The sequence below is a fragment of the Somniosus microcephalus genome, chromosome 17, assembly GCF_052327205.1.
Source record: "Somniosus microcephalus isolate GS21.2 chromosome 17, FLI_Smic_1.0, whole genome shotgun sequence".
Classification (NCBI taxonomy): Eukaryota; Metazoa; Chordata; class Chondrichthyes; order Squaliformes; family Somniosidae; genus Somniosus; species Somniosus microcephalus.
This window is the reverse complement of record NC_141003.1, coordinates 62,036,876-62,062,432: the sequence shown is the minus strand read 5'-3', so window position 1 is coordinate 62,062,432 and position 25,557 is coordinate 62,036,876. Positions and strand designations below refer to the sequence as shown.

Genomic DNA, 25,557 nt, shown 5'->3' with positions numbered 1-25,557 from the left:
ACAACGCTCCTGTGAAGCACCTTGGTTGGGACGTTTAACTACAATAAGGCGCTAGATAAAAGCAAGATGTTGTTTTTATGTATCATGAGCAGTGTTTCCCTTTAAGCCGCGCAGCGCTCCAGGGGTCCCACACAGTCGGTGAGCCAGCACAATAACGGACTTTTGAAAACGGGGAACATTGATCATGAAGATGCTAAATAATTTGTAATTTTCAGTGATTCTGAGTTATTCAGAGTCTGGTATTCGTACTGTGGTGGTTGTGTGCAGGTGTGTGGGACATAGGAACAGAACAAGGCTATTCAGCCCCGCAAGCCTGTTCCGCCATTCAATTAGATCGTGGGTGATCTGCATCTTTATTCCATCTACCTGCCTTGCTTCCGTAACCCTTAATACCCTTGCCTAACAACAATTTATCAACCTGTGTCTGTGTGTCTGTCTGTCTGTGTGTGTGTGTGTGTCTCTGTCTGTGTGTGTGTCTGTCTGTGTCTGTCTCTGTGTGTGTGTGTGTGTGTGTGTGTGTCTGTATGTGCCTGTCTGTCTCTGTGCGTGTGTGTGTGTCTGTCTGTGCCTGTCTGTCTCTGTGCGTGTGTCTGTCTGTGTGTGTGTCTGTGTCTGTCTCTGTCTGTCTGTGTGTGTGTCTGTCTGTGTCTGTCTCTGTGTGTGTGTGTCTGTCTGTGCCTGTCTGTCTCTGTGTGTCTGTCTGTGTGTGTGTCTGTCTGTCTGTGTGTGTGTGTGTGTGTGTCTGTCTGTCTGCGTGTGTCTGTCTGTGTGTGTCTGTCTGTCCCTCACTGTTGCCCTTGTCCCCAGGCCCTGTAGTTGTGTAATGTGTTTTGTCGGTTTGCTCGGCAGACTGTGCTGATGGAAGAGCTCATGGGGAGAGCTGGAAGCTCGAGGCTTGTACACACTGCTCCTGTGAGGTAGGAGGACATTGTGACTTATGACAGCATTCTCATCAGGGTCAGAGAAATGGAGCGAGGGAACCTCTGGGTGGGAGAAAGCTGCAGGAGCCCAGTGTACGGGCTCAGTCTGTCTCGCACAGGGGTACACGTCCCGTTTGGTGCAGTCCACTCAAAACCATTGCTTTGATTTTTGTGCCTGAGGGACTAACGTTTTGATGTGAAATTCAGGAGCCTGTTTCAAAACAGCAGCCGGGGAGTTTCAGATGTTAAAGGTTTGATCCCTGATATTTTAAGAGCCTTGTTTCAAGGCTACAAATGAGAAAGAGCCTTGAGGGGAGCTCAGCGGAGGGGGAAATGTCACCATGGCAAAATAAACAGAGCAAGGGGTGATTTCCGTAACCCCCTGTCCAGCTGATCACTGGGGCAGCGAGCAGTAGAACGATAATTTTAAAATACCCAGCATCCGACTATAGACTCGATTCTCCAGCGAGCCTCAGTGTGCAGCCTGGGGTCCCGCACGCAACAGGTGGGGCCCTTGTTCCAATATTTAAATTGGGGTCCTACGTAGCCCCCCAACGCAGTCTCGGGTTACTGTGCATGGAGCCAACTGGAACTCAGCGCTGTGATCACTCCCAAATCTGTGGCTCGAATGCTCGTCACACCTGGCAAAACCTTCTCACCCACTGCCGGATTGCCCCCGTTCACCCCGAGTTGTCCCCCCTCAGCCCGGGATGCTCACTCTCGCCCTGGATTGCCCCCCCCCTTGCCTGGGATTTCCCCCCTCGCTCCGGATTCCCTCCCCCCCCCATCCTGGATACACCAATCCCATTGGCTCACTCTGGCACCATGGGGGAGTCGCCAGATTCTCCTCCCGCAAGCAGCGCACCAATTCCGTTCTAATGAGGCCCGAGTGTGAACAGGCAGCGCACTCTCGACCTCCGCCTGTATGGTTTGTACCCTCGTCAGAACTCGCCAGTACCCTCGTCAGAACTCGCCACACTCGTCAGTCTATGTCACCGTGGGTCGTGACACTCCCTGCACATCTGTGCAAGGTCAGGGGGTCGTGACCCTCCCTGCACATCTGTGCAAGGTCAGGGGGTTGTGACACTCCCTACACATCTACGCAAGGTCAGGGTTTATGACACTCTCTGCACGGCTGCGTGAGGTCAGGGGTTATGACAGTATCTCAGGCTCACTGTGGGGCCGTGTGGATCTGTACTTCAAAAGGAGTTGGTCATTTCATTATGGGATTAGAGGAAAGGGGTTAAAGGAAACACAATAAATTGTACTAACGGGACCTCAAGATGACTGTGGCATTCTGTGGGTTTGTTTTTCTGTGTGCTTACCATGAGTAAAGTGCTAAATTTAATTGGAATTTATGTTGGATGATAGAGGAGATTTAATAAAGATTCTAACGTTCTCTATTTGTTCCTCTCTCGGTCTCTCGTGTAGAATGGCCAAGTTGAGTGCACCACAAAGGCGTGTAAAACTGTTCACTGCCAGCATCCCATTACCCCACGGGGCAAGTGCTGCCCCGAATGCTCTGGGTGCCTGTATAACAGGCGCAGACTGCGGAATGGCCAGAGTCACCAAGACCTTTGCACCAAGTGCTTGTGTAAGGTGGGTGTGTGCAGGGTTGGTAAGGGTGTGGTGGGTGAGTGCAGGGTTGGTAAGGGTGTGGTGGGTGAGTGCAGGGTTGGTAAGGGTGTGGTGGGTGAGTGCAGGGCTGGTAAGGGTGTGGTGGGTGTGTGCAGGGTTGGTAAGGGTGTGGTGGGTGAGTGCAGGGTTGGTAAGGGTGTGGTGGGTGAGTGCAGGGTTGGTAAGGGTGTGGTGGGTGAGTGCAGGGCTGGTAAGGGTGTGGTGGGTGAGTGCAGCGTTGGTAAGGGTGTGGTGGGTGTGTTACAAATCAGGTCATGCAATGGGCTATACACTACCAGGCACAGGACAGCTTGTGGGTGCAGTGTGTTGGCGCAGACCGATCAAAGATACACAGCAAGGATCAACCATTCAGTCTTCACACATCAGGGACTCAATTCCTACTTCCTTCCTCTTCCTTCCTGTTAGGTGTCAGCTGGAGCTCAGTGGGTGCGACTCCCGCCTCTGAGTCAGAAGGTCGTGGCTTCAAGCCCCACTCCAAAGACTTGAGCTCATAATCCAGACGACACTCCAGTGCAGTACTGAGGGAGCGCTGCACTGTCAGAGGGGCAGTACTGAGGGAGCACTGCACTGTCGGAGGGGGTAGTACAGAGGGAGCACTGCTCTGTCGGAGGGTCAGTACTGAGGGAGCACTGCTCTGTCGGAGGGGCAGTACTGAGGGAGTGCTGCACTGTCGGAGGGTCAGTACTGAGGGAGTGCTGCTCTGTCGGAGGGTCAGTACTGAGAGAGTGCTGCTCTGTCGGAGGGTTAGTACTGAGGGAGCGCTGCACTGTCGGAGGGGCAGTACTGAGGGAGTGCTGCACTGTCGGAGGGTCAGTACTGAGGGAGTGCTGCTCTGTCGGAGGGTTAGTACTGAGGGAGCGCTGCACTGTCGGAAGGGCAGTACTGAGGGAGTGCTGCACTGTCGGAGGGGCAGTACTGAGGGAGTACTGCACTGTCGGAGGGGCAGTACTGAGGGAGTGCTGCACTGTCGGAAGGGCAGTACTGAGGGAGCGCTGCACTGTCGGAGAGGCAGTACTGGGAGTACTGCACTGTTGGAGGGTCAGTCATGAGGGAGTGCTGCACTGTCGGAGGGGCAGTACTGAGGGAGCGCTGCACTGTCGGAGGGGCAGTACTGAGGGAGTGCTGCACTGTTGGAGGGGCAGTACTGAGGGAGCGCTGCAGTGTTAGAGGGGTAGTACTGAGGGAGTGCTGCACTGTCGGAGATCAGTACTGAAAGAGCACTGCACTGTCGGAGGGGCAGTACTGAGGGAGCGCTGCACTGTCGGAGGGGCAGTACTGAGGGAGCGCTGCAGTGTCGGGTAGTACTGAGGGAGTGCGGCACTGTCGGAGGGGCAGTACTGAGGGAGCGCTGCAGTGTCGGGCAGTACTGAGGGAGTGCGGCACTGTCGGAGGGGTAGTACTGAGGGAGTGCGGCAGTGTCGGGTAGTACTGAGGGAGTGCGGCACTGTCGGAGGGGTAGTACTGAGGGAGCGCTGCAGTGTCAGGGGTAGTACTGAGGGTGTGCGGCACTGTCAGAGGGGCAGTACTGAGGGAGCGCTGCACTGTCGGAGGGACAGTACTGAGGGAGCGCTGCAGTGTCAGGGGTAGTACTGAGGGTGTGCGGCACTGTCAGAGGGGCAGTACTGAGGGAGCGCTGCACTGTCGGAGGGGCAGTACTGAGGGAGTGCTGCACTGTAGGAGGGGTTGTACTGAGGGAGTGCTGCACTGTCGGAGGGGTTGTACTGAGGGAGTGCTGCACTGTAGGAGGGGTAGTACTGAGGGAGCGCTGCACTGTCGGAGGGGCAGTACTGAGGGAGCGCTGCACTGTCGGAGGGGCAGTACTGAGGGAGCGCTGCAGTGTCAGGGGTAGTACTGAGGGAGTGCAGCACTGTCGGAGGTGCCGCCTTTCAGATGAGACATTAAACTGAGTCCCGTCTGCCCTCTCAGGTGGAAGTAAAAGATCCCATGGCACTATTGGAAGCAAAACAGGGGAGTTCTCCCCAGTGTTCTTGGGCCAATATTTATCCCTCAACCAACATCACTGAAATCAGATTATCGGGCTATTTATCTCATTGCTGTTTGTGGGATCTTGCTGTGTGCAAATTGTCTGCCACATTTCCTACATTACAACAGTAACTACACTTCAAAAGTACTTCATTGACATAAAGCTCTTTGGGGTGTACTGAGGTCATGTAAGGGACTGTAGAAATGCAATCTTCCTTTCTCCTCACGGGCTGGGCTGCATCATCCATCAAGGAAAGGATTGGAGTAATCGAGCCTGGAGGCGAAGGTTGGAGGAGAAATCTAGTCCCACAGTATTTACGCTCAGTCCCTAGGAGGAGCAGTGTCCTGGAGATTGCACCTGTGGGATTTTCTATCGTTGCTGCCTGTCTAATGACAGAGTCTGAATGTACTGCAGAGCAGAATTACTGATTAAATCACGCATGATGATTATTTTCTAATTTGTTCATCTCTCTGCAGAATGGAAACGTACAGTGCCAGAGAGTCACTTGCCCTAATCTCACCTGTTTGGACCAGTACAAGCCAGCTGGGGAATGCTGCCCCGTTTGTCGGCCAGGTAACATCAGACATCCCATCATGGTGTCCAGATAACTCCACATCTCCCGTCACCGAGCGTCCAGTCCCAAGAAGCCTCAACAATGAGTTCCACGGACCAGCCACATTCCAGGAGATGAGTGCTTTCCTCATGGATTTTTTTGATAAAGTTCTCTCTTCCTGATCCGTGCTGGGGACAGGCGACGCAGACACCGGGCACCTGTGGGGTTACCTGTGGCTAGTCATAATCTTTCAGCCTGGACAGCAAGTGTCTCTCCACTCAGCCCAATCCTGTCCTAACCTTGTGTCCACATTGTGCGCACTGTGGAGTGATCCGGAGCAGGAACCCAGGCTTATTTTTCCTCTCTCTAACCCCAGTTGCTGAAGTAAACATTGTCCCCATGGTTACCCTGTTTAATCAGCACAAGCTGGGATCAAAGCTGGGAGTCCCTCGGTCTAAGGGGCTTAATGACAGCCTGAGCAATGGATCCAGTCAATGGGCCATTGCAGAGCAAGACTTTGGTGTGTTTTATCTTTAAATGTCTCTCAGTTGTGCAATGAGGGAACTCGGTACTTTTGTACTGAGTAATTTATAGAGTAAAGCTCCCTCTACACTGTCCCATCAAACACTCCCAGGGCAGGTAAAGCACGAGTTAGATACAGAGTAAAGCTCCCTCTACACTGTCCCATCAAACACTCCCAGGGCAGGTACAGCATAGATTAGATACAGAGTAAAGCTCCCTCTACACTGTCCCATCAAACACTCACAGGGCAGGTACAGCACGGGTTAGATACAGAATAAAGCTCCCTCTACACTGTCCCATCAAACACTCCCAGGGCAAGTACAGCACGGGTTAGATACAGACTAAAGCTCCCTCTACACTGTCCCATCAAACACTCCCAGGGCAGGTACAGCATGGGTTAGATACACTGTCTGGTGTGTGTGACTGACTCTGTTATCTGTTTGGTTCAGGCTGTGAGTATGAAGGGAAGCAGTATATAAATGGGGACATTTTCTTATCCAGTGCCAACCCCTGCATGAACTGTTCATGTGTGGTAAGTCTACCATTTTTGGAGATTGAAATGTATTGGCTTATGCTTATTGATCATTCACTGAAAGGGCCACTGGCAGCATTCCAGTTATTTGGCCCTTGGTCATCTTAAACTGCAATGTTTGAGGCATGTTTGACCCTCGGTTGTTTGATGTCTGGTTGTTTGACCCTGGCCCTGGTTGTTTGACCCTGGCCCTGGTTGTTTGATCCCTAGTTGAGTGATGTCTAGTTTTTTTAATCCCTTGTCCTTGGTTGTTTGACTTTCAGTTGTTTGAGGCCTTTTTTTTGACCCATGGTTCTTTGACTCCTGGTCCTCTGACCCCTGGTTCCTAGTCCTCTAACCCCTGGTCCTGGTCCTCTGACCCTTGGTCCCTGGTCCTCTGACCCCTGGTCCTCTGACCCCTGATCGCTGGTCCTCTGACCCCTGATCGCTGGTCCTCTGACCGCTGGTCCTCTGACCTCTGATCGCTGGTCCTCTGACCCTTGGTCCCTGGTCCTCTGACCCCTGGTCCTCTGACCCCTGATCGCTGGTCCTCTGACCCCTGATCGCTGGTCCTCTGACCTCTGATCGCTGGTCCTCTGACCCTTGATCGCTGGTCCTCTGACTCCTGGTCCCTGGTCCTCTGACCCCTGGTTCTCTGACCCCTGGTCCCTGGTCCTCTGACCCCTGGTCCTCTGACCCCTGGTCCCTGGTCCTCTGACCCCTGGCCCTCTGACCCCTGGTCCTCTGACCCCTGGTCCCTGGTCCTCTGACCCCTGGTCCCTGGTCCTCTGACCCTTGGTCCCTGGTCCTCTGACCCCTGGTCCTCTGACCCCTGGTCCCTGGTCCTCTGGTCCCTGGTCCTCTGACCCTTGGTCCCTGGTCCTCTGACCCCTGGTCCCTGGTCCTCTGACCCCTGGTCCTCTGACCTCTGGTCCCTGGTCCTCTGGTCCCTGGTCCTCTGACCCCTGGTCCCTGGTCCTCTGACCCCTGGTCCTCTGACCCCTGGTCCCTGGTCCTCTGACCCCTGGTCCTCTGACCCCTGGTCCTCTGACCCCTGGTCCTCTGGTCCCTGGTCCTCTGACCCTTGGTCCCTGGTCCTCTGACCCCTGGTCGCTGATCCTCTGACCCCTGGTCGCTGGCCCTCTGACCCCTGGTCCTCTGACCCCTGGCCCCTGGTCCTCTGACCCCTGGTTCTTTGACTCCTGGTTGATTAAAGTGCTTCCCTGTGAATTCACTAACCTTTTAGACTTAGTTAATTTTTAATCATTTAATTTCTACTGTTTGTTTGTTACAGAGCAGCCTGGTAAGATGTTCCCCCTTGCAGTGCCACCCTCTGCTGTGTCCACACCCAGTCCAGGAGTCTGGCCAGTGCTGCCCCAGCTGCCCAGGTGAGAGCAAACCGCTTGTCCAGCTGAGGCTGAGTCAGGTTATGGCAAAATGCCCCATCCTCTGACTCCGACTCACGTAAAATCAGTAGCGACAGTCTGAGCACAAACATACTGACACCCCAACACAAACGTGAAAATAGTGACAGGGTAAATGTACACCAACTCGTGAAAATAGTGACATGTAAAAACACAAGCACGTAAAAATAGTAACGGGGATAAGCATGCCAACACGTGAAAATAGTGGCAAGTATTAAAATACATTTCAACAACGTGTGCACACTTTCCGCTAAACTCCAATCCCCATCCTACACTCCCAAAACTCCAATCCCCATCCTACACTCTCCCTAAACTCCAATCCCCATCCTACACTCTCCCTAAACTCCAATCCCCATCCATCCTACACACTTCCTAAACTCCAATCCCCATCCTACACTCTCCCTAAACTCCAATCCCCATCCTACACTCTCCCTAAACTCCAATCCCCATCCTACACTCCCAAAACTCCAATCCCCATCCGACACACTCCCGAAACTCCAATCCCCATCCTACAGACTCTCTCACTCCATCCTCACTGTGTTCACACTTCGCCCCGTCTCTCATTCAATCTCATTCCTTTCCTAGACTTCAGACTGTGGAATTCCTTCCCCGCCCCTCGCTCCGTCCGCCCTCCCCTCGCTCCGTCTGCCACCCCCTCGCTCCGTCCGCCCTCCCCTCGCTCCGTCCGCCCTCCTCTCGCTCCGTCCGCCCTCCCCTCGCTCCGTCCGCCCTCCTCTCGCTCCGTCCGCCCTCCCCTCGCTCCGCCCGCCCTCCCCTCGCTCCGCCCGCCCTCCCCTCGCTCCGTCCGCCCTCCCCTCGCTCCGCCCGCCCTCCCCTCGCTCCGCCCGCCCTCCCCTCGCTCCGCCCGCCCTCGCTCCGTCCCCTCCCCTCTCTCCGTCCCCTCCCCTCGCTCCGTCCCCTCCCCTCGCTCCGTCCCCTCCCCTCGCTCCGTCCGCCCTCCCCTCGCTCCGTCCGCCCTCCCCTCGCTCCGTCCGCCCTCCCCTCGCTCCGCCCGCCCTCCCCTCGCTCCGTCCGCCCTCCCCTCGCTCCGTCCCCTCCCCTCGCTCCGTCCGCCCTCCCCTCGCTCCGTCCGCCCTCCCCTCGCTCCGTCCGCCCTCCCCTCGCTCCGTCCGCCCTCCCCTCGCTCCGTCCCCTCCCCTCGCTCCGTCCCCTCCCCTCGCTCCGTCCGCCCTTCGCTCGCTCCGTCCGCCCTCCCCTCGCTCCGTCGGCCCTCCCCTCGCTCCGCCCGCCCTCCCCTCGCTCCGTCCGCCCTCCCCTCGCTCCGCCCGCCCTCCCCTCGCTCCGTCCGCCCTCCCCTCGCTCCGTCCGCCCTCCCCTCGCTCCGCCCGCCCTCCCCTCGCTCCGCCCGCCCTCCCCTCGCTCCGCCCACCCTCGCCCTGTCCCCTCCCCTCTCTCCGTCCCCTCCCCTCGCTCCGTCCCCTCCCCTCGCTCCGTCCCCTCCCCTCGCTCCGTCCGCCCTCCCCTCGCTCCGTCCGCCCTCCCCTCGCTCCGTCCGCCCTCCCCTCGCTCCGTCCGCCCTCCCCTCGCTCCGCCCGCCCTCCCCTCGCTCCGTCCCCTCCCCTCGCTCCGTCCGCCCTCCCCTCGCTCCGCCCGCCCTCCCCTCGCTCCGTCCCCTCCCCTCGCTCCGTCCGCCCTCCCCTCGCTCCGTCCGCCCTCCCCTCGCTCCGTCCCCTCCCCTCGCTCCGTCCGCCCTCCCCTCGCTCCGTCCGCCCTCCCCTCGCTCCGTCCCCTCCCCTCGCTCCGTCCGCCCTCCCCTGGCTCCGTCTGCCCTCCCCTGGCTCCGTCCCCTCCCCTCGCTCCGTCCGCCCTCCCCTCGCTCCGTCCGCCCGCCCCTCGCTCCGTCCGCCCGCCCCTCGCTCCGTCCGCCCTCCCCTCGCTCCGTCCGCCCTCCCCTCGCTCCGTCCGCCCTCCCCTCGCTCCGTCCCCTCCCCTCGCTCCGTCCGCCCTCCCCTGGCTCCGTCCGCCCTCCCCTCGCTCCGCCCGCCCTCCCCTCGCTCCGCCCGCCCTCCCCTCGCTCCGTGCGCCCTCCCCTCGCTCCGCCCGCCCTCCCCTCGCTCCGCCCGCCCTCCCCTCGCTCCGCCCGCCCTCCCCTCGCTCCGCCCGCCCTCGCTCCGTCCCCTCCCCTCGCTCCGTCCCCTCCCCTCTCTCCGTCCCCTCCCCTCGCTCCGTCCCCTCCCCTCGCTCCGTCCCCTCCCCTCGCTCCGTCCCCTCCCCTCGCTCCGTCCCCTCCCCTCGCTCCGTCCGCCCTCCCCTCGCTCCGTCCGCCCTCCCCTCGCTCCGTCCGCCCTCCCCTCGCTCCGTCCGCCCTCCCCTCGCTCCGTCCGCCCTCCCCTCGCTCCGCCCGCCCTCCCCTCGCTCCGCCCGCCCTCCCCTCGCTCCGCCCGCCCTCCCCTCGCTCCGCCCGCCCTCCCCTCGCTCCGTCCCCTCTCCCCTCGCTCCGTCCGCTCTCCCCTCGCTCCGTCCGCTCTCCCCTCGCTCCGTCCGCCCTCCCCTCGCTCCGTCCCCTCCCCTCGCTCCGTCCGCCCTCCCCTCGCTCCGTCCCCTCCCCTCGCTCCGTCCCCTCCCCTCGCTCCGTCCGCCCTCCGCTCGCTCCGTCCGCCCTCCCCTCGCTCCGTCCGCCCTCCCCTCGCTCCGCCCGCCCTCCCCTCGCTCCGCCCGCCCTCCCCTCGCTCCGTCCGCCCTCCCCTCGCTCCGTCCGCCCTCCGCTCGCTCCGTCCACCCTCCCCTCGCTCCGTCCGCCCTCCCCTCGCTCCGTCCGCCCTCCCCTCGCTCCGCCCGCCCACCCCTCGCTCCGTCCCCTCCCCTCGCTCCGTCCGCCCTCCCCTCGCTCTGCCCGCCCTCCCCTCGCTCCGTCCCCTCCCCTCGCTCCGTCCGCCCTCCCCTCGCTCCGTCCGCCCTCCCCTCGCTCCGTCCGCCCTCCCCTCGCTCCGTCCCCTCCCCTCGCTCCGTCCGCCCTCCCCTCGCTCCGTCCGCCCTCCCCTCGCTCCGTCCGCCCTCCCCTCGCTCCGTCCCCTCCCCTCGCTCCGTCTGCCCTCCCCTCGCTCCGTCCCCTCCCCTCGCTCCGTCCCCTCCCCTCGCTCCGTCCGCCCTCCCCTCGCTCCGTCCGCCCTCCCCTCGCTCCGTCCGCCCTCCCCACGCTCCGTCCGCCCGCCCCTCGCTCCGTCCGCCCTCCCCTCGCTCCGTCCGCCCTCCCCTCGCTCTGTCCCCTCCCCTCGCTCCGTCCGCCCTCCCCTCGCTCCGCCCGCCCTCCCCTCGCTCCGCCCGCCGTCCCCTCGCTCCGCCCGCCCTCCCCTCGCTCCGCCCGCCCTCCCCTCGCTCCGCCCGCCCTCCCCTCGCTCCGCCCGCCCTCGCTCCGTCCCCTCCCCTCGCTCCGTCCCCTCCCCTCGCTCCGTCCCCTCCCCTCTCTCCGTCCCCTCCCCTCGCTCCGTCCCCTCCCCTCGCTCCGTCCCCTCCCCTCGCTCCGTCCGCCCTCCCCTCGCTCCGTCCGCCCTCCCCTCGCTCCGTCCGCCCTCCCCTCGCTCCGTCCGCCCTCCCCTCGCTCCGCCCGCCCTCCCCTCGCTCCGCCCGCCCTCCCCTCGCTCCGTCCGCCCTCCCCTCGCTCCGTCCCCTCTCCCCTCGCTCCGTCCCCTCTCCCCTCGCTCCGTCCGCCCTCCCCTCGCTCCGTCCGCCCTCCCCTCGCTCCGTCCGCCCTCCCCTCGCTCCGTCCCCTCCCCTCGCTCCGTCCGTCCTCCCCTCGCTCCGTCCGCCCTCCCCTCGCTCCGTCCCCTCCCCTCGCTCCGTCCCCTCCCCTCGCTCCGTCCGCCCTCCGCTCGCTCTGTCCGCCCTCCCCTCGCTCCGCCCGCCCTCCCCTCGCTCCGTCCGCCCTCCCCTCGCTCCGCCCGCCCTCCCCTCGCTCCGTCCGCCCTCCCCTCGCTCCGTCCGCCCTCCCCTCGCTCCGTCCGCCCTCCCCTCGCTCCGTCCGCCCTCCCCTCGCTCCGTCCGCCCTCCCCTCGCTCCGTCCGCCCTCCCCTCGCTCCGTCCCCTCCCCTCGCTCCGTCCGCCCTCCCCTCGCTCCGTCCGCCCTCCCCTCGCTCCGCCCGCCCTCCCCTCGCTCCGTCCGCCCTCCCCTCGCTCCGTCCGCCCTCCCCTCGCTCCGCCCGCCCTCCCATCGCTCCGCCCGCCCTCCCCTCGCTCCGTCCGCCCTCCCCTCGCTCCGTCCGCCCTCCCCTCGCTCCGTCCGCCCTCCCCTCGCTCCGCCCGCCCTCCCCTCGCTCCGTCCCCTCCCCTCGCTCCGTCCGCCCTCCCCTCGCTCCGTCCGCCCTCCCCTCGCTCCGTCCCCTCCCCTCGCTCCGTCCGCCCTCCCCTCGCTCCGTCCGCCCTCCCCTCGCTCCGTCCCCTCCCCTCGCTCCGTCTGCCCTCCCCTGGCTCCGTCCGCCCTCCCCTCGCTCCGTCCCCTCCCCTCGCTCCGTCCGCCCTCCCCTCGCTCCGTCCGCCCTCCCCTCGCTCCGTCCGCCCTCCCCTCGCTCCGTCCGCCCTCCCCTCGCTCCGTCCGCCCTCCCCTCGCTCCGCCCGCCCACCCCTCGCTCCGTCCCCTCCCCTCGCTCCGTCCGCCCTCCCCTCGCTCCGCCCGCCCTCCCCTCGCTCCGTCCCCTCCCCTCGCTCCGTCCGCCCTCCCCTCGCTCCGTCCGCCCTCCCCTCGCTCCGTCCGCCCTCCCCTCGCTCCGTCCCCTCCCCTCGCTCCGTCCCCTCCCCTCGCTCCGTCCGCCCTCCCCTCGCTCCGTCCGCCCTCCCCTCGCTCCGTCCGCCCTCCCCTCGCTCCGTCCCCTCCCCTCGCTCCGTCTGCCCTCCCCTCGCTCCGTCCCCTCCCCTCGCTCCGTCCCCTCCCCTCGCTCCGTCCGCCCTCCCCTCGCTCCGTCCGCCCTCCCCACGCTCCGTCCGCCCGCCCCTCGCTCCGTCCGCCCTCCCCTCGCTCCGTCCGCCCTCCCCTCGCTCCGTCCGCCCTCCCCTCGCTCTGTCCCCTCCCCTCGCTCCGTCCGCCCTCCCCTGGCTCCGTCCGCCCTCCCCTCGCTCCGCCCGCCCTCCCCTCGCTCCGCCCGCCCTCCCCTCGCTCCGCCCGCCCTCCCCTCGCTCCGCCCGCCGTCCCCTCGCTCCGCCCGCCCTCCCCTCGCTCCGCCCGCCCTCCCCTCGCTCCGCCCGCCCTCCCCTCGCTCCGCCCGCCCTCGCTCCGTCCCCTCCCCTCGCTCCGTCCCCTCCCCTCTCTCCGTCCCCTCCCCTCGCTCCGTCCCCTCCCCTCGCTCCGTCCCCTCCCCTCGCTCCGTCCGCCCTCCCCTCGCTCCGTCCGCCCTCCCCTCGCTCCGCCCGCCCTCCCCTCGCTCCGTCCGCCCTCCCCTCGCTCCGTCCCCTCTCCCCTCGCTCCGTCCCCTCTCCCCTCGCTCCGTCCGCCCTCCCCTCGCTCCGTCCGCCCTCCCCTCGCTCCGTCCGCCCTCCCCTCGCTCCGTCCGCCCTCCCCTCGCTCCGTCCCCTCCCCTCGCTCCGTCCGTCCTCTCCTCGCTCCGTCCGCCCTCCCCTCGCTCCATCCCCTCCCCTCGCTCCGTCCCCTCCCCTCGCTCCGTCCGCCCTCCGCTCGCTCTGTCCGCCCTCCCCTCGCTCCGTCCGCCCTCCCCTCGCTCCGTCCGCCCTCCCCTCGCTCCGTCCCCTCCCCTCGCTCCGTCCCCTCCCCTCGCTCCGTCCGTCCTCCCCTCGCTCCGTCCGTCCTCCCCTCGCTCCGTCCGCCCTCCCCTCGCTCCGTCCCCTCCCCTCGCTCCGTCCCCTCCCCTCGCTCCGTCCGCCCTCCGCTCGCTCTGTCCGCCCTCCCCTCGCTCCGCCCGCCCTCCCCTCGCTCCGTCCGCCCTCCCCTCGCTCCGCCCGCCCTCCCCTCGCTCCGTCCGCCCTCCCCTCGCTCCGTCCGCCCTCCCCTCGCTCCGTCCGCCCTCCCCTCGCTCCGTCCGCCCTCCCCTCGCTCCGTCCGCCCTCCCCTCGCTCCGTCCGCCCTCCCCTCGCTCCGTCCGCCCTCCCCTCGCTCCGCCCGCCCTCCCCTCGCTCCGTCCCCTCCCCTCGCTCTGTCCCCTCCCCTCGCTCCGTCCCCTCCCCTCGCTCCGTCCGCCCTCCCCTCGCTCCGTCCGCCCTCCCCTCGCTCCGCCCGCCCTCCCCTCGCTCCGTCCGCCCTCCCCTCGCTCCGCCCGCCCTCCCATCGCTCCGCCCGCCCTCCCCTCGCTCCGTCCGCCCTCCCCTCGCTCCGTCCGCCCTCCCCTCGCTCCGTCCGCCCTCCCCTCGCTCCGCCCGCCCTCCCCTCGCTCCGTCCCCTCCCCTCGCTCCGTCCGCCCTCCCCTCGCTCCGTCCGCCCTCCCCTCGCTCCGTCCGCCCTCCCCTCGCTCCGTCCCCTCCCCTCGCTCCGTCCGCCCTCCCCTCGCTCCGTCCCCTCCCCTCGCTCCGTCTGCCCTCCCCTGGCTCCGTCCGCCCTCCCCTCGCTCCGTCCCCTCCCCTCGCTCCGTCCGCCCTCCCCTCGCTCCGTCCGCCCTCCCCTCGCTCCGTCCGCCCTCCCCTCGCTCCGCCCGCCCTCCCCTCGCTCCGCCCGCCCTCCCCTCGCTCCGTCCGCCCTCCCCTCGCTCCGTCCGCCCTCCCCTCGCTCCGTCCCCTCCCCTCGCTCCGTCCCCTCCCCTCGCTCCGTCCGCCCTCCCCTCGCTCCGTCCGCCCTCCCCTCGCTCCGTCACCTCCCCTCGCTCCGTCCGCCCTCCCCTCGCTCCGTCCGCCCTCCCCTCGCTCCGTCCCCTCCCCTCGCTCCGTCCCCTCCCCTCGCTCCGTCCCCTCCTCTCGCTCCGTCCGCCCTCCCCTGGCTCCGTCCGCCCTCCCCTGGCTCCGTCCGCCCTCCCCTCGCTCCGTCCCCTCCCCTCGCTCCGTCCGCCCTCCCCTCGCTCCGTCCGCCCTCCCCACGCTCCGTCCGCCCTCCCCTCGCTCCGTCCGCCCTCCCCTCGCTCCGTCCGCCCTCCCCTCGCTCCGTCCGCCCTCCCCTCGCTCCGTCCCCTCCCCTCGCTCCGTCCGCCCTCCCCTGGCTCCGTCCGCCCTCCCCTGGCTCCGTCCGCCCTCCCCTCGCTCCGTCCGCCCTCCCCACTACAACCTTTTAAAACCTAAACCTGGTGCCATCTAATCACACTACTTCTTGGTTTTCCTCATCTTCTCAGAAGTGTTTTTTGAAATTTGTTGTCCTGCTCTCTGGGACTTGTGGGTTTACCAATTGACCCAAATGTGGTGGCACCTGCCTCTTGTTGCGAGCCAATAAAGGGTGACGATTGATGTCGTCGTGCGACCCCTGCCCAGCGGGTGTGATGGAATATCTTTTCCCTTCTCTCAGGGTGTGAGCTGGACGGAGCCAGCTTGGAGCACGGCCAGACATTCACTTCACCAGACGGTTGCCGGACATGTGTGTGTACGGTGAGTAATGGGAGGTTTGCACTTGTAAATGCGCACAGGACTAGGAGTTGGCCATCTGCCCATCTTGTTACCCATGGCAGGTCTTGAACCCCCCATTCCCTGCGGTTGGATCCTGCGAGTGAATGCTAGATGGCCTGATACTGTACACGGATCCCTGGAGCTGAAGCGGGTTCCCTTTAACGCAGCCCAGGCTTTGGAGACACTGACACACACACACACTGACACACACACTGACACACACTCGATACACTGACACCCACACACTGACACACACACACACGGACACACACACTGACACATACTCGATACACTGACACACACACACGGACACACACACACGGACACACACACACACGGACACACACACACACACGGACACACACACACACACGGACACACACACCGACACACACACACCGACACACACACACCGACACACACACACCGACACACACACACCGACACACACACACCGACACACACACACCGACACACACACACCGACACACACACACCGACACACACACACCGACACACACACCGACACGCACACACCGACACGCACACACCGACACGCACACACCGACACGCACACACCGACACGCACACACCGACACGCACACACCGACACGCACACACCGACACGCACACACCGACACACACACCGACACACACACACCGACACACACACACCGACACACACACACCGACACACACACACCGACACACACACACCGACACACACACACCGACACACACACACCGACACACACACACCGACACACACACCGACACACACACACTGACACACACACCGACACACACACACCGACACACACACACCGACACACACACACCGACACACACACACCGACACACACACACCGACACACACACCGACACACACACACCGACACACACACACCGACACACACACCGACACACACACCGACACACACACCGACACACACACCGACACACACACCGACACACACACACCGACACACACACACCGACACACACACACCGACACACACACACCGACACACACACACCGACACACACACCGACACACACACCGACACACACACTGACACACACACTGACACACACACACCGACACACACACACTGACATACTGACACACACACACGGACACACACACACACGGACACACACACACACCGACACACACACTGACACACACACCGACACACACACTGACACACACACACCGACACACACACACACCGACACACACACACACCGACACACACACTGACACACACACCGACACACACACTGACACACACACTGACACACACACACCGACACACACACACTGACATACTGACACACACACACCGACACACACACACTGACATACTGACACACACACACGGACACACACACCGACACACACACACACCGACACACACACACACCCACACACACACTGACACACACACACGGACACACACACTCATACACTGACAAAGACCGACACACCCGCAGACACAAACACTTTTCCCAGCGGTGGTCCCTGGCAGTGAGGAGGAGCAGGAGCTCGGGCTGATCCTTTCCCCTCCCTATTCTGGGGCACTGTAGTGGCCCAGTCAGTGGGTATCATTCCCTTGCCATGTAACAGTGTGTTGTGCTGAGAGTTAGTCCTACAGCTCTCCACTCTCCCTCTAATAGAACACGGTCTGACAGAGCTGGCAATGATCTAAAGCTGAAACAGATGAACAGCGAGGGCTGTTCTAAATGTCGAGAGGATGTTGTGTGGGGCACACAGGCCGAGGGAGGGGCTGCTGCCTGAGGTTCTGCATCAGAACTTGGCGAAGGACCAGCCAGGTCTCGGGAGTGGGGTAAACTCAGTAACCTGATCCTCACAGTATTCACATGTCGAGCAGCCCTGCACTTAGAAGATTTCCAACAGATTTTCATTTAACCCCTCAAGGCAAGGATCGGCACGTCGGCTAAAAGTCTCCTTGGGATTAATAGTTTTCAGATTGTTTTCGTGTGCATTCCGCTTGTTAACATGTGAATGTGAAGCATGAGTGAGACGGAGTGGACTCTGTAGGATCAGAATGTCAGCACTGTTCAGGCTGCGTGAGTGTGAGCATGTGTGCGTGTGCTCGTGTACATGTTTGTGTGCCTGTGTGTTTGCGTGCTCATGTGTTCGTGTGAGTATGCGTGTGTCCATGCCCGTTTGAGTGCGCACCAGTGTGAGTGCGGCGTTTGTGTTTGCTTGTGTCTGTGTGTGCATGTTCACATCTGTGAGCGAGTGCGCGTGAGCGTGTTCATGTGTGTGAGTGTGTGCGTGGCCATCTTCAGTCGTGCACGTTGAACGTTCTAACCAGTTCAGTCCAGAGAATGGTGGCCAGGGTCCTTTAAACGTCCTCGGTCCCCACTCAGCATGTTAAATGGTCGGGGCCACAGCCATGGGGATGGCGGGACTGCAGCTGTGAGTCATTCCCTGCCACTCTCGGGGCCGCTGCCTGATTACATTTACCTCTTGCTTCTCTCTTCCCTCCATCTCAACCTTCCGTGTCTGCATCAGTAATTCCGGGGCAGGGGCTCTGTCCGTGCAATAGGCCAGTCGAACATCCCATGATATTCAAGCTCGCCCGCTCCGAAAGTCCCTGTCCCTTTAAGACACTGCCGGTGTTTGAATTCCCCGGGAGAGGAGCCAACCAGAGGCGATTCCAACATTTGGGCCACGCCCTGGTCACGGAGACTGAGGTGGGGGGAGGGCAGATTCCTGGAGTGGGATCACAATTCCAAGGGACATCGGCACGCTGCTGACCCGCATGGTTCTCTGTTTCTCTCCATCCTGAGCTGCATTGCCCCTTCGCTCACACCCTGGCACTCCTGGTCCTGCGCAGAACGCATGTGGCCTGTACCAGCGCTCGCTACAAAGGGTTCGGTCTGTCAGCTGTCCCTGTCTAGGTCAGAACTGAAGTATTGTCAGAAACTCCGCTCTTGTCCTGCTCCTGTTGTGAATATCTTGCGTGTCTCTCAGGTGGACCGGCGCGGTCCAGTCGCTGGCCAATCTACAGGCGAGGCCTTGTCAATCGGCCAGTCACATTGAGTTACATAAGAATATAAGAAATAGGAGCAGGAGTAGGCCATTTGGCCCCTCGAGCCTGCTCTGCCATTCAATAAGATCATGGCTGATCTTCTACCTCATCTCCACTTTCCTGCACTATCCCCGTATTCCATGATTCCCTTAATATTCGATCTCTGTCTTGAATATACTCAACGACTGAGCCTCCACAGCCCTCTGGGGTAGAGAATTCCAAAGATTCACCACCTTCTGAGTGAAGAAATTTCTCCTCATCTCAGTCCTAAATGGCCGACCCCTTATTCTGAGACTGTGACCCCTGGTTCTAGACACCCAGCCAGGGGAAACACCCTCCCAGCATCTACCCTGTCAAGCCCTGTAAGAATTTTGTATGTTTCAATGAGATCACCTCTCATTCTTCTAAACTCTAGAGAATATAGGCCTAGTCTACTCAATATCTCTTCATAGGACAATCCCCCCATCCCAGGAATCAATCTCATGAACCTTTGTTGCACTCCCTCTATGGCAAGTATATCCTTCCTTAGGTAAGGAGACCAAAACTGTACACAATACTCCAGGTGTGGTCTCACCAGGGCCCTATATAATTGCAGTAAGACATCTTGGCCTAGAAATTCAGTTGCATTCGCCAGCCGTTAGCGCCATAAGAGGAGTAGATTTCGAGCGCTAGGCACTTTGCGCCCGGGCGCAGAGCGATCTGCGCCTACGTTCAACTTCAGTTGACATTTTGCGCCAGCGCAAAGTGAGCGCGCGCACCTTATGACGTCATTTCGTCGTGCAACGCCGTTTGTGCGCCCCAAACCGGAACTTCAGTGGCGCCCGCCCAATGTGGGCGTGGCGCTGTTAAGAACTGTGAAGTGGAACGCAGCAGAGGCCCTGCGGGCCTCGGGGAGCGCTAATTAAAGGGCACTTAGACTGAGGTATAAAGGCCAGCCATTTTGCTGCAATGACTTTAGTGCTTTGGATTTCTGGACAGAGACCAAGGAACAGACCTTACTGATTTGGGACAACATAGGAGAGGTATTTTTGGCTTCTGGCCAGAGCTTGGAAATTTGACTCATTGTGATTTGGCTGTTTGCAAGTATATTATGGGGGCTGCATGGGGTTCCAACCCTCAGTTCCAGCATTATGTGCGAAGGGCTCGCAGACGCTGTGTGAGAGGGGCAGCCATGCCTAGACGCAGAGGGGCCATCAGGCATCGGCAACGTAGGCCTTACCCACTCAGGGAATACCGGTAGCAGGTGTCCTATCTCACCATGACTGCCGCGCATTGTGTGAAGAGGCTGCGCTTCAGAAGGGAGGTGGTTGCAGAGATCTGCCAGCTGCTTCACAGAGATCTGCGTCCACAGCTGATGTGCAGGACGTCTCTGTCGGTGGAAGTGAAGGTCACGGTGGCTCTGAACTTTTATGCAAGCGGCTCCTTCCAAGCCGCTGCTGGGGACATAGCGAACATCTCCCAGTTCGCCGTGCATCGCTGCATCCGGCAGGTCACCGATGCCCTTTTCGCAAGGAGACACCAATTCATCTCCTTCCCCATGACCCTAGAGAGGCAGGAGCAGCGTGCAGTCGGATTTGCCAGGATCGCCGACTTCCCCATGGTGCAGGGCGCCATTGACTGCACGCATGTGGCTATGCGGGCACCTATCGACAATGCCGAGGATTACCGCAACCGGAAGGGCTACCATTCCCTCAATGTACAGCTGGTGTGTGACCACAGGCAGCGCATCCTAGCTGTCAATGCCCGCTTTCCAGGAAGCAGCCACGATGCATTTATACTGCGCCAGACTACTGTGGCTGACATGTTCCAGGCACAGCCTCCCCCAAGGGGATGGCTTATCGGGGACAAGGGCTACCCTTTGTGTACATGGCTCATGACCCCGCTCCGCGCGCCCAGGACCCCTGCTGAGGAGGCATACAACGAAAGCCATCAAGCCACAAGGAACATCATAGAGCAAACGATTGGCGTCCTCAAGCAACGGTTCCGCTGCCTGGATCGTTCCGGCGGATCTCTACAGTATTCGCCGGATAGAGTCTCCCAGTTCGTCGTCGTTTGCTGCATGCTGCACAACCTGGCTATCCGCAGGACTCAGGCACTGCCACCTCACGTTGGACCACCACCTCAGGAGGAGGAGCATGAGGAGGAGGAGGAGGAGGAGGAGGAGGAGGAGTACCAGCCCAGGAGGGAGCCACAAGGTCCAAGGGCCGTCCGCCGGCGGCTTATTGAACGACACTTCTAGGCCCCCTGTCAGGGAATGGCTTGTGGCAATGAAGGCACCTGAATGCAGCCGCTCCGCAAGCCCTCAGCCGGTTAACGCAACAACCACTTGAAACATGACACATGGACAAGCTGAATAAATAAAAAGCTTTATTTAACAAACTCAGGGCCCTTCCCACATGAAACACAAAAACAGACAAGACCCCCAAAAAACAGTCAAAAACATATCTCACTCCCACAACCTGGGGAGGAATAACAAAACTTGTCCATCCAATTGGCCTTCATCCTCGGCCTTACCAAGACAAACCCCCCCCATACAGAACACAAACACCCCCATCTAAAAAACATTTGCCATCATCTTCGGCCTTACCAAAATAAACCCCCCCCATACAGAACACAAACACCCCCATATAAAAAAACATTTGGCAACACACTCTACTTTGTGTGCCGAGAGGGCGAGTCCTTGTGCAGGCTTCTCCGGCCCCTGCCCGACCTGCTGCTCCGCCTCAACCTGGGCCCTGTGGGTGTTGCAAGGCTGGGGGAAGGCTCCTGAGGGGCACAAAGCGTGACGGCAGATGCCCTTGGGGGTCGGCCTAGACGAGGTCCGGCCCTGGAGGGGCCGGCTGCTGACTGCTGCAGCTGTGGCTGGGCAGCATCAGTCTCTCCAGCAGCTCGTCGCAGCTTTGCTGGGGGAGTGGCAGTGGCGGCTGCAGCAATGGGGGCAAGCTGGCTGATGCCAGGCGCTCGCTGGTCGCCAGAGACACTGGCACTCGGCCGGGCTGGCACTGCAGCAAGCGCAGCAATCTGGTGAAGGCCAGACCGCTGTGCTGCAGCAGCGCGGCGGGTGCCCTGGCGATGCGTCCGTGACACAGCGAGTGTGGCAGAAGTGAGTGCCCGTATTGCCCTGGTCTGTGCCCGCATCAGACCAGCCAGTGTCTGCACGGCACCACTCATGAACTCTCGACTCGCGTCCTGTGCTGCCGCGAGTTGTTCGACACCCCTGGCCTGTGAGTCCCCGAAATCGGCCACACTATGAGCCAGGGACTCAATGGCCTGAGGCAACTGTCCCACAACCCCCATGAACTCGGTGTGGCGCCGCTCCGAATCCGCGGACATTTGATCAAGGAGGCGCACCTCCTGGGCGAGGACCGTCTCCAGACTGGAGGCCGGACTCTCCCTCTGGGGAGAAGGCCGCCGAGCTGGCCGACCCTTCCCGCGTGGCTGGACGCCACTGGGCCCAGCAACTGCCCTCCCCTGCAACACTTCCCCCCTCTGGGGAGAAGGCAGCCGTGCTGCCCGACCCTTCCCGCGTGGCTGGACGCCACTGGGCACAGGAGCTACACCCCCCTGCAACACTTCCCCCTGGCTCTCCTCCAGGCAAGACGTGTCCCCTCCATTGCCATCCCCTGGCGCGGATGAGGGTTCCCCCGATGTGCCGCCTTCCTCTTGGTCCTCGTCATCCTCCTCTTCCGAGGGACTGACACTCGCAGCTTCAGGGACCACCTCCTCACCAGCTGAAAGCAGGAAGGCGCAAGAGTAGCTTTAGAGTGAGGACAGGGCATCAGCGAGGGAGGCATGAGTGGTGGCATTATGCGCATTGGTGGGACAGTGGCAAAGGATGTAGATCTGAAGCGCAAGGGGAACGAGAGAGGTCCAAACGGTCATGTCCTTACCATTGGGGCCCAGCACAGGGTCGGCATCTCCAATAGCAACGGGGCCAATCACCCGGGCACGCATGAGTCGAGCCACGCGCTCCTCCAGGTCACTGAGCTCCTGGAACTGGACACGGCCTCCCCCGGTGACAGTCCGGCTCTTCAGATTCTGTGCCAGCTTGGCCTGCAAGAGAAAGGACGGCCTCTAAGTACAGTGTGGTGCCCTGTTGTTGTGTGCACTGCCTCCCATGGTCGAATAGCTTGGCCAGTGTGGTGCCCTGTTGTTGTGTGCACTGCCTCCCATGGTCGAATAGCTTGGCCAGTGTGTCAAGTGCAGAAAGTGCTACTGATGATCATGCCAGCGCCATAGCTGCTGGAGGAGGGCTGGCCATTAGGCCTTTGAGGTCCCTTTGCCCATAATGTGAGGTGCACATGCAAGGATGAGGAGGACACTGGAAAGGGTACTCACCCTGACCAGCCGAGTGAGGTCGTTGAACTTCTTGCGGCATTGGTCACCAGTCCTGGGGACATCGCTGTTGGCTGTGACCCTCTGGGCGATTTCCCTCCAGGCTCTCCTGTACAGCCTCTTGGGAGCCTTCTTGCCACTGTCCGGGCACAAGATATCTCTTTTCTTCTCCAAACCCCTAAGCAGCACCCTCAAAGCATGCTCTGAGAAGCGCTGCGCTCGTTCACGGGCCTTCTGCATGGCTTCAGGCGCTATTTGGGTCCAGCAGCAGTGTTCAGGCCTAGCTGGAGGGCTCCACTATCCAGGGCGTGGCAGCAGACCAAGTCGACCCTTCCCCCTTTAAGAGCTGGCCGGCGTCAGGCTGTCTGCTGTCAATCAAAACATGACCGCACCTGCGCTGCGCCCGGCCTCGGCGTTATCACTCTGCACCGCCGGCTTAGCGCCTAAAGATAGGGGTGCAACGCCAGTTTCAGCGCTCGCCCAAACTCCTTGGCCAAAGCTACTGAATATCGGCGAAGTGGCCTCCACTTTCCAGCGGGCGCTAACTTTAGCGCCCGCCCGACTTTACCGCCCCAAAAGTGGCTATACTGAATTTCTAGGCCCTTTACTCTTATACTCAAATCCTCTTGTAATAAAGGCCAACATACCATTTGCTTTCCTAATTGCTTGCTGTACCTGCATGTTAACTTTCAGTGATTTGTGTACAAGGACACCCAGGTCCCTCAGAACACCAACATTTCCTAACCACCATTTAAAAAATACTCTGCTTTTCTATTTTTCCTACCAAAGTGGATAACTTCACATTTCTCCACATTATATTCCATTTGCCATGTTCTTGCCCACTCACTTAGCCTGTCGATATCCCCTTGAAGCCTCTTTGCATCCTCCTCACAACTTACATTCCCACCTAGCTTTGTATCATCATCAAACTTGGATATTTTACATTTGGTCCCCTCATCCAAATCATTGATATAGATTGTGAATAGCTGAGGCCCAAGCACTGATGATCCTTGCAATACCCCACTAGTTACAGCCTGCCAACCTGAAAATGACCCGTTTATTCCTACTCTCTGTTTTCATTCCGTTAACCAATCCTCAATCCATGCTAGTATGTTACCCCCAATCCAATGAGCCCTAATTTTGTTTAATAACCTCTTGTGTGGCACCTTATCGAATGCCTTCTGAAAATCCAAATACACCACATCCACTGGTTCCCCCTTATCTATTCTGCTAGTTACAACCTCAAAAAATTCTAACAGATTTGTCAAACACGATTTCCCTTTCATAAATCCGTGTTGACTCTGCCCAATCCTATTATTATTTTCTAAGTACCCTGTTACCACGTCCTTAATAATAGATTCTAGCATTTAGCATTTTCCCTACTACTGATGTCAGGCTAACTGGTCTATAGTTCCCCGTTTTCACTCTCCCTCCTTTCTTAAATAATGCGGTTATATTTGCTACCTTCCAATCTACAGGAACCGTTCTAGAATCTGTGGAATTTTGGAAAATGACAACCAATGTATCCACTATCTCTATAGCCCCCTCTTTCAAAACCCGAGGATGTAGGCCATCAGGTCCAGGGGATTTATCGGCTTTCAGTCCCATTAATTTCCCCAGTACTATTTTTTTACGAATACTCATTTTTTTCAGTTCCTCATTCTCGCTAGGCCCTTGGTTCTCCACGATTTCCGGGAAGTTTTTTGCGTCTTATTCCGTGAAGACAGATGCAAAGTATTTAATTTCTCTGCCATTTCCTTATTCCCCATTATAATTTCTCTTGTCTCAGCCTTTAAGGGGCCCACATTTACTTTCGCTAATCTTTTCCTTTTTACATACCTATAGAAGCTTTTACAGTCTGTTTTTATGTCTCTCGCTAGTTTACTCTCATATTCTATTTTCCCTTTCTTTATCAATTTCTTGGCCCTGCTTTGCTGAATTCTAAAATCCTCCCAATCCCCAGGCTTACTACGCTTTTTGGCAACATTATAAACCTTTTCTTTTGATCTAATACTATCTTTAACTTCTCTTGTTAGCCACGGTTGGACCACTTTACCTGTGGGGTTTTTGGGCCTTAAAGGAATGTATATTTGTTGTAAATTATGTATTCTTTAAATGCTAGCCATTGCTTGTCTACCGTCACACCTTTTAATGTAGTTTCCTAATCTACCTTAGCCAACTCGCCTCTCAGTTTCGGATTTAACTAAATCACTTACAAACTCAATATAGAATTCTATCATATTATGGTCACTCTTCCCTAAAGGCCCCTTTACTACAAGGTTATTAATTAACCCTTTCTCATTGCACAATACTCAATCTAAAATAACCTGTTCCCCAGTTGGTTCCTCAACATACTGATCTAGAAAACTATCTTGCATACATTCCATGAAATCGTCCTCCACATTATTACTGCAAATTGGTTTGCCCGGTCTATATGTAGATTAGTTGCTCCTTCGGTTACCCGGTAACTGCCCCACCCTCGCACAGCTCCGCTCCGACTGGGCGAGCATGTCTGCTATTGACCCTGAACCAGATCCATCCGCTGTCCCTCCTGTATGGCAGATCACGGGGGGGTGTGGGGGGTGAGCGAGATCGTAGGGGTGGAGAGAGATCGTGCGTGGGGTGGGTGGGTGGGGAAAGATCGCACAGGGTGGGAAGAGATCGTGGGGAGATGTCAGATGCAAGATGTCTGGGCTGCTCATGTGAGCTGTGCCTCACTGATGCTTTTAATGAGCTGGTTTTGCGAAGTCTGTTAATGAGGGAGAGCGAGAGAGAGAGAGAGAATACCAAACCAGGCAGATTTCTGCTTCAGCTCCCCTGGATAAAGGGCCGTTGCTGAGCCTACTCACATCACAAATTGAAGAATGTTCAGAACAAAAGGCGATGAGATGAGAGACCCTGGGCTGAGGGCCGAGGTCGAGGGGTGAGCATTGGGTCAGGCTGGGCAAGGAGCGCACAGGAATCTGGGATAGGAGTCGAGCCTGAGCTGATGGTGTCGGATGTTGCCTGAACTGTGGGTGCCGGGGGTCAGGGTGGGGGTTTGGGGCTCGGTGTTGGGGGTCGGTGCTAAGAGTGGGGGTTGGGGTCAGTGTAGGGCTCAGTGGAGGTCGGGATGGGGGT

At 60.1% G+C, this 25,557-nt stretch overlaps 1 protein-coding gene across 2 annotated transcripts in view; it reads left to right on the top strand.

Moving 5' to 3' along the window:
- Positions 1–25,557, top strand: part of kcp (kielin cysteine rich BMP regulator) — a 209,490-nt gene that overhangs the window by 69,942 nt on the left and 113,991 nt on the right. For both annotated transcript variants that reach the window (XM_086010530.1, XM_086010531.1), the window contains exons 13-18: positions 850–917; positions 2,352–2,519; positions 5,019–5,115; positions 6,067–6,149; positions 7,423–7,516; positions 14,940–15,019. In XM_086010530.1, coding sequence (XP_085866656.1) covers positions 850–917; positions 2,352–2,519; positions 5,019–5,115; positions 6,067–6,149; positions 7,423–7,516; positions 14,940–15,019 — 590 coding nt within the window. The remainder of the gene's footprint in view (positions 1–849; positions 918–2,351; positions 2,520–5,018; positions 5,116–6,066; positions 6,150–7,422; positions 7,517–14,939; positions 15,020–25,557) is intronic.